General features: G+C 38.7%; 1 protein-coding gene across 1 annotated transcript in view; it reads left to right on the forward strand.

Moving 5' to 3' along the window:
• LOC106878493 (chorion peroxidase) overlaps positions 1-7,211 on the forward strand; it is a 27,674-nt gene extending 20,463 nt beyond the window's left edge. The window contains exons 10-15 of the mRNA XM_014927715.2: positions 618-731; positions 1,493-1,738; positions 2,064-2,628; positions 4,166-4,326; positions 5,580-5,682; positions 7,044-7,211. Coding sequence (XP_014783201.1) covers positions 618-731; positions 1,493-1,738; positions 2,064-2,628; positions 4,166-4,326; positions 5,580-5,682; positions 7,044-7,116 — 1,262 coding nt within the window. The 3' untranslated portion in view covers positions 7,117-7,211. The remainder of the gene's footprint in view (positions 1-617; positions 732-1,492; positions 1,739-2,063; positions 2,629-4,165; positions 4,327-5,579; positions 5,683-7,043) is intronic.
• Positions 7,212-8,365: the final 1,154 nt, after the last annotated feature.

The raw sequence follows: 8,365 nt of genomic DNA on the forward strand, positions 1-8,365 counted from the left end.
GTCACCTAACAGAATCGAAGAGAGAGATGTGCCGCGGTAGTTTGGTGTACATAGAAAGTCGTGTAGACGCTGGTGGAGATTGAGGCTGCTTGGTAGTAATCGTATTGGTCATGACGATGATGCTGGATAATAGTCGTAGAAACGTGTTGCTGATATGGCGACGGCGGTGGTCATCGTTGGCTGGACGAAGCTGTTGAAGTGGTCGCTGGCTATTTGTTGCTGCTGCTGTCGTGTGGTACATGGAACAGATCTCAAAGAGAAACTAGACCGAGACAAATTTGGTGGGTATGAGTTGATCTATTTATAGCGTTAAGGGGGCTCACCAGACGGTGATAGAAAAACACTATCACGTGACCTTATTAAGGGCTGTGATTGGTCAGTTTGCGTTCTGGCGGGAACGGTTCGAAGAAGTTGCCGATTCGAATAATGATCAGTCACGTGATGACAAGGAATGGGTTCTCTACTACGCTCGCGTTTATTTATATTTAAATGAGAAGAATGGCGATAGCAGTTTTGTATCTAATGGCGGTAGGTAGTTTCACTACAACTACAAACATATATTGTTTTCTTCTTCTCCATTCCCCCTCTATATGTAAATTTTTGTTGTTATTCCTTAGGTCTGCTGAAAACTGTGCCATGTGATTTGGAAAATTTTCCACCAATAGATATCAACAACCAAACAGAATGTTCTGTAATGCCTCACAATAGAACCTACCCTTGTTTCTTTGCAGGTGAGCTTTATTTCTTTTCCTTCAATAGCTTTAATCAACTATATTGACCGTAGTTCGTATTTTAGTATCACTTATGTTATTAATCTCTATTTGTGAAATTGCTAAGTTGCAAAGTATAGGTGGACACTACAAAAGCATAAGCCTAAGCACACACACAGGTATACACGAACATATGCACGCACACACATGCACACGAAGGTACATAGATACACATGCACAAAGACCCACACACACACACATGCATATAAAAGCACATAGACACACACTCACATACACATATGCGCACAAAGGCACATAGATACACACACATTCACATGCACACAAAAGCACATAGACATACACACACACATGCACAGACACACACAAGGGCACATAGACACATACATACGCATACACACAAGCATATAAACGCAAATAAATACACACACATACGCACATACATATACACACACACACACATATACACTCATACACATAGACACACACATACACACATAAAAGCACATAGACATACACATACAAACATGCGCACAAAGGCACATAGATACACACACACATAGGCACATAGATACACATTTATAGTTATAGTTTTAGCTCTTCTGTGTCTGAAATTAAGATAGGATGATGATGATGTCATGGTTGTATTTCGTCCTTGATCTTCTGGGTCAGAGGGTTTTACTGACTTGGGACTAAACAACAATCTACAAATATCTAAAGGCAACAACAACATGAAACGTTTTTTCTTGTCGTTACATTATCAGGCGATACCCGTGTCAACGAAAACCCTGCCTTAGCAGTAAACCACATAATTTGGTTGAGGGAACACAACTGGCTTGCAGCCGAACTGGCCCGTTTGAATCCCCACTGGGGGGATGAGAAACTGTTTCAGGAAACACGCAAGATTGTCTCTGCTGAAATACAACATATTTTCTACAATGAATTTTTACCAATCATCATTGGGTCAGACATTTGTGTCAGCAACAATTTGCTATCGTCGTCCAGATATGGTGAGCGAACTCTTGTCACTTCATTTTGAAGATGTCTCCCATTTATGTGGTTGAAAATTATACCTTTATATTTTAAATAATTTGCAATTTCAGAAAATATACTTTTATATTAAATTTGCGTTTTCTAATTTGATAAATTCTACGGACACAAACGAAGGTGGACGAGTGAAAGATAGATAGATATATAGAGAGACAGATAGAGAGATAGGCAGACAGACAGATAGATGGCTTCGGCCAGTCAGATTTTTCTACTTTCACTTCTGACAGCTAATACCATGACAGTGCCATATCTATAGTGTTGTGTTTATCTTCGTCTCTTTCTCAGATTACAACTCTAAAATAGACCCATCTGTTGAGAATAGTCTTGCCACAGCAGTATTCCGTTTCGGCCATGGCATGCTTCCAGACAACCTGTTATTCATAGATGGATGTCCCAGTCAATATCCACTGTGCACCCCTCAGTCTCTCCTAACTGGAAATATTTTTAAGACAAGTCAGTTTTATACGACCAGTACAGTCACACCTACCACAGTTCCCCCTTTTGCTAGTTGCCCATTTAGGATTAAAGAAGACTTGAGTCAGATGTTTGAGAAAGTCGACTCGTTGTTTGCAACACATACTAAGATGGCTGCGTTGCTAAAGGGTCTCCTGAAAGACAAGGCTCGCATTGCTTCCGACACCATGATAACGTCTGCTGTGACTGAACGATTATTTGGGGACATGGATCTGATGGCACGAAATATCCAGCGAGGCCGTGACCACGGTCTGCCACCGTACAATAAATGGAGGAGATGGTGTGGATTGAAGCCAGCGTTATACTTCCATACCAAGAAACATGGATTCAAAGACCACAAACACGATGTTGTCAAGCGATTCAGAAAAATCTATGCGTAAGTTACCGAATGTACTTATTTCATGTTATTCTCTTAAGATACTATTGTTGTTATTATTAAGGCCGCATGCAGGCAGAACAGTTAGCATGTGGGTCAAAATGGGTATTATTCGAGTGGTCCCGGTGCGCGCTAGCGAGTTGTGACTAGTCGATCCTACGACTACCTAGCGCGAGTGCGCGTCATGCGCAAAACATGTACATGGGTTTTTTTCTAAACAAAGTAAATAATTATTTTTACACAGAGTAAATAAATTATACACTACCTGTTTTTGGTAAAGTGTTCATTAAAAAGTCGGTCTTTCAAAATGTACTGTCGTTCAATGGTATCAGTACATGAGGGACATTACAAGTAATTAGCTTTTGCGTAACCCCTAGCAAATTGGTGGACTTGGGCACATCGTAGAAACAGATAAATCTATGATGTGCAAGCGTAAATACAACCGAGGTTGGGATAGAGAGGATAAAAATAGGTTTTTTAGTCTTTGTACCCGACCGTTCTTCTGAAACTCTTCTACCATTTATTAAAAAAATTAACAAACCAGAGACGACTATATATTCTGATTGTTGGAGTGCGTACAATGGGATTACTGAAATAGATGTGACACCAAAATACTCCCTGGAAGAACGTCAAACGACGTTTTAAGAGTAAGATGGGGAAGATTCAACAAAAAGAGAATTATTTACTTTGTTTAAAAAAAATTATTTACTTTGTTTTAAAAAAAACCCTCGTACATGTTTTGCACATTCGCGCTAGATAATCGTTGTAGGATCGACTAGTCACGATGCACGCACCAGGGCCACTCTTCTTGAATAGTACTGTCAAAATGCTTAGCGGCATTTCATCCATTCTTACGTTCTGAGTTCAAATTCCGCTGGGGTTGACTTTACCTTCCATCCTTTCTGGGGTCGATAAATTAAGTACCAGTGAAACATTGGGGTTGATATAATCGACTAGTCCCCTCTCCCCAAATTTGAGGCCATGTGCTTCCAGTAGAAAGGATTATTATCATTGTTGTTGTTATTGAGGCAGCAAGCTGACAGAATCGTTAGCACGTCGGGCAAAATGCTTAGCAGTATTTCGTCTGTCTTTACGTTTTAAGTTCAAATTCTACCGAGGTTGACTTTGCCTTTCATCCTTTCAGGGTCGATGAAATAAGTACCAATTGAGTACTAGGGGGGTCAATGTAATCAACTTAGCCCCTCCCCACGCAAATTTGCAGTAAAAAAAAAAGCAGAAAAGCTAGAGAAAAATAGCATTCAAATAATATCTAATATCTAAAGTAGAAAGAACGTATAGGATAATGTAGTCCTGGGTAAAATGAGAGGTTGTGGTCATGGCTTGACTTCCTTTGATCAAGGAGCTGCTTGATCAGGACTCTCATTTCAGGTTTAAACATCAAAAGCTGTGTGACAGGAATCAAATTTGGGGGTTTGACATCAATGGCTATGTGACGAAGACCAAACTTTTCTGGGGGGGTTAAATACCAACACATCTCTAATACTTTCTAAACAATGATTATCTCCAATTATTTCAGGCATCCGAATGATATAGATCTAGTCGTAGGTGGTTTAACGGAGATCCCTGTTAAAGGAGGGATAGTAGGACCAACTTATGCCTGTATAATGGCCAAGCAATTTCATAACCTCAAGTTTGGAGACAGATATTGGTACGACCAAGAGGAAGTATTTTCTGAAGGTAACTTTATTATTATTTGGTTTCTCATCTTTAAAATAGTTTTGGTCACAGTAGTAATGATGGTGGTATGTGGTGCAGTCTCTTATGTTTAATACTAGAGAAGGCAGAATTATAATAATAATAAAGCTCCTTCCCTGAGTCATTTAGACTCAAAGAGCCAGTTTCCAGGTTTTCTTGATGTATATATTCCCAACTTGGACAGGACGCTGGTCTGTCAGGGTTACTCATTTTTGCCAGCTGAGTGGACAGGAGCAACATGAAATGTAGTATATTGTTCACAAGCGTAGGAGTGGCTGTGTGGTAAGTAGCTTGCTTACCAACCACATGGTTCCAGGTTCAGTCCCACTGCGTGGCACCTTCGGCAAGTGTCTTCTGCTATAGCCTCGGGCCGACCAAAGCCTTGTGAGTGGATTTGGTAGATGGAAACTGAAAGAAGCCCATCGTATAATATGTACATGTATGTGTGTATGTCCCCCCAACATCGCTTGACAAGCGATGCTAGTGTGTTCACGTCCCCTTAACTTAGCGGTTCAGGAAAAGAGACCAATAGAACAAGTACTAGGCTTCCAAAGAATAAGTCCTGGGGTCGATTTGCTCAACTAAAGGCGATGCTGCAGCATGGCCACAGTCAAATGACTGAAACAAGTAAAAGAGTATCACCCAGTCCAGGAATTGAAACCATAATCACGAGTCCGACACTTTAACCACTCAGCCATGTGCATCCGCAGAGGGCAAAGTAGACTGCCAACTCAGTAGAGTAACTGTATGATATGATGGTATCCTCTATTTAATATATTAAGTTAATAAGTATCATGCTGTCCCAGAGTGGCACCTTGAGCAAGTGTCTTCTACTGTAACCCCAGGTTGATGAAAGCATTATATATGTGCGTGTTTGAAATCTTACATCTCTTTGACATTGCATAATAGTTGTGCCACAATCATGAAAGTGGTGTCCTTTGTTTTCAATCCTTCCATGAAAACATATTTGGCCATGTGAGAAATGTTGCCTCACTTGGAAGGTTGATGACAGGAAAGGAATCCAGCTGTAGAAAATACACCTCAACAAATCCCATCTAACCCATGCAAGCATGGAAAAAGCAAGCATTAAACAATGATGATGATGAGGTGTTGGAGACCTATACTAACCTGGAAAATTAGATGTCAAAATGATGATGATGAAGTGCTTTGTATTTCATATTATTTTACATCCATAATAATATCCTGTTATTTAATGAAATTATTTTCTATTACAGATCAGTTGTATCAAATAAAATCAACAAACATGCATAAAGTATTAATAAGAACCGCTAAGTTGAACAGAGTTCCAAAGTCAGCATTTCATGTTAACAGTCATGTGTAAGTACAAGGGATTTTATGATCTTCAATCATTGACCAAACATTGATAGCTTGTTAATGAATGACAGAGAAGCGAGTTCACATTCATCAGTTGTTTTGGCCCATAACACAAGTCACATCAATTTAGAAATTGCCAAAGTGATAGCTGTGTTCTGCACACATGATAATAATGACTACGTCTTTTCATTTCTTGTGTTAGCATTTTATCTGCCATGGAGAATCTGGTAGAAATAAAAAACCTTCATAATTGGTTTGAAGAGACTAATATACTGACAAGCATCCTCAAATACCTATCATATGCAGCCAGCATAGAAAACAGATGCTAAATAATGAGGACAATGTGTGTGTGTATGTAACCTTGTACTTCCTCTACAGCAAGACACCTGTATCTGTCTCACTATAACCTTTTCATCATCATCACCCCTCTTAAAAGTTTTTGTCTTGCAAGTACTTGGTGACCCTGTCAGTGCAGGTGCCACTTAAAAGCACCCAGTCCACATTGTAAAGTGGTTGCTGTTCGGAACAGTATCCAGCTTTAAACACCTTGCCAAAACTGACCTCACCTGTGCTTGTGCCATGTAAAAAGCACTAAGTCCACTTTGCTGAGTGATTGGTGTTAAGAAGGGCATCCAGCAGTAAAAATCCTGCCAAAACAGTCACAGAAGTCTGGTGCAGGCTTCAGCCTGGACAGCCCTTGTGGTACTGTCCCACCCATGCTAGCATGGAACACAGACGTTAAATGATGATGATGATATATATATATATATATATATATACACACATATCAAGAGAGTCAGACATGTATATATATACATATATTAATCTTAAACCTAAAATATCATTGACAGTGACTTCAAAGTTTTGGCCAGCTAAGCCATTGTTAGACTGCCAGTTTGAACTGACCAAATCCATCCTCTCACACCTACAATGTGATTCTGAAAATAAACAATCACATCATTGAAATCTTGAAGCTACAAGATAAGACATGATTAATTGAAAGCAATGTGAATAAACAAGCATTACATTTGACAGACTAATCTGAATTTGTTTAAATGTAATTTCCAACTGCAACAGATTCACTTTACACAGACAGACATAAGTTATAATGAGGAGATGAAGTGAGCAGTTTCTCAGTGTTGAGGTGGAATTGTGACTGAAAGAGGCTGGCTGGAAGCAGTAGAAATAAGAAAGAAGAGAAGTAATTCGATCATTTGGTTGGGTTTGAAAATGGCTTCTAGGGCCTGGTTAGTGAAAAAAGACTTGGGAAAAGGTGATTTAAGGGTTAATAATTAATGATAATTGCTAATAATTTTTTAAATGAAATAAAATGTAAATATTGACATAATTCTCTCTCTCTACAGGAATCCTGATGTGAGTAGAAATAATGTAGTTGAACTTGATCTATCTCCTTGGCAAGAAACCATTGCTAAATAATGCAACTGACTTTTCTATAAAGACCTGTTTTTACACATCTACAGAAAATTTTGACTCCTACAAATAAATTTATCATCATAGCAGACTTCAAAATACTTGACAGATTTTTATTTCTCATGTCAGTTTTTGCATATACAAGGTATCCATAAATTACCTTTACAATTAGAAACCAAAAAAAAAAAAAAAAAAGATAATTCAGCAGTTTATTGAAACCACGTGCAAACAAAAAGTTTTATTAGAAACGTCAGAAGACTTCTATGTAGGCTCCATGCAACCTGAGATCATTTTTTTTTTAACTTTATTTTTTTCAAATTGTAAAGGTAATTTATGGACGCTACATGTGTGTGTATACATGTTTCATCACTTTCAGCGTTCATGCTTGCATAGGTCAGAATTTGTTGACACAGATTTTTCTATAGTCCAATGCCCTTCCTGTTGTTAACCAACACCTGCATCTGAGTAAGACACACGCACACACAAGCATCTTTCAATTTCCATCTGCGAAATCCACTCAAAGTCTTAGGTCATCTTGAGGAGCCACGCAAGAGTGAACTTCTTAACCCCCCCCCCCCCACGATTATAAAAACCGAATAAATTATCCATATCTAAACCATGTAAAATTTAACAATCCCTATCACAGCTGAAGATTATCCCGATTCAAGCCCCAGTTGGTGCTACTATCACACTAAACCCGTTCCTTTAGACACATTATTATGCACGATTATCTCCAGTTCAGTTTGGCAGTTTACATCTTAAACTAGCTTTAAAATAATAATTTAATATATGTGGCTGTGAGGTAAAAAGCTTGCTTCCCAACCACATGGTTCCCGGTTCAGTTCCACTGCATGACACCTTGGGTAAGTGTCTTCTGCTATAGCTTTGGCCTTATGAGTGGATTTGGTAGTCAAAAACGAAAAGAAGCCATCATATAAGTGTGTGTGTGTACACATGTATGAGTGTCATTATTCCCTCCCTGCTTGAGAATTAGTGGTTGGTGTGTTTATGTCCCTGTTACTTAACAGTTCAGCAACAGAAACCAATAGAATATGTAGCAGGCATAAAAAAAAAAAAAAAACGAAAGTTTTGCAATCAATTCATTTGACTAAAATTCTTGAAGCTGGTGCCTCCAGCATGGCTGTAGTCTAATGACTGGAACAAATAAAATATAAAAGAGATATGTATAGAGAGAAAAATCATAGTAAAGTGGAATGTCCTTGCCACTGGCAAAAGTACAAATGGGAAGAGATCT

This window comes from Octopus bimaculoides, chromosome 9, assembly GCF_001194135.2.
Source record: "Octopus bimaculoides isolate UCB-OBI-ISO-001 chromosome 9, ASM119413v2, whole genome shotgun sequence".
Taxonomy (NCBI): Eukaryota; Metazoa; Mollusca; class Cephalopoda; order Octopoda; family Octopodidae; genus Octopus; species Octopus bimaculoides.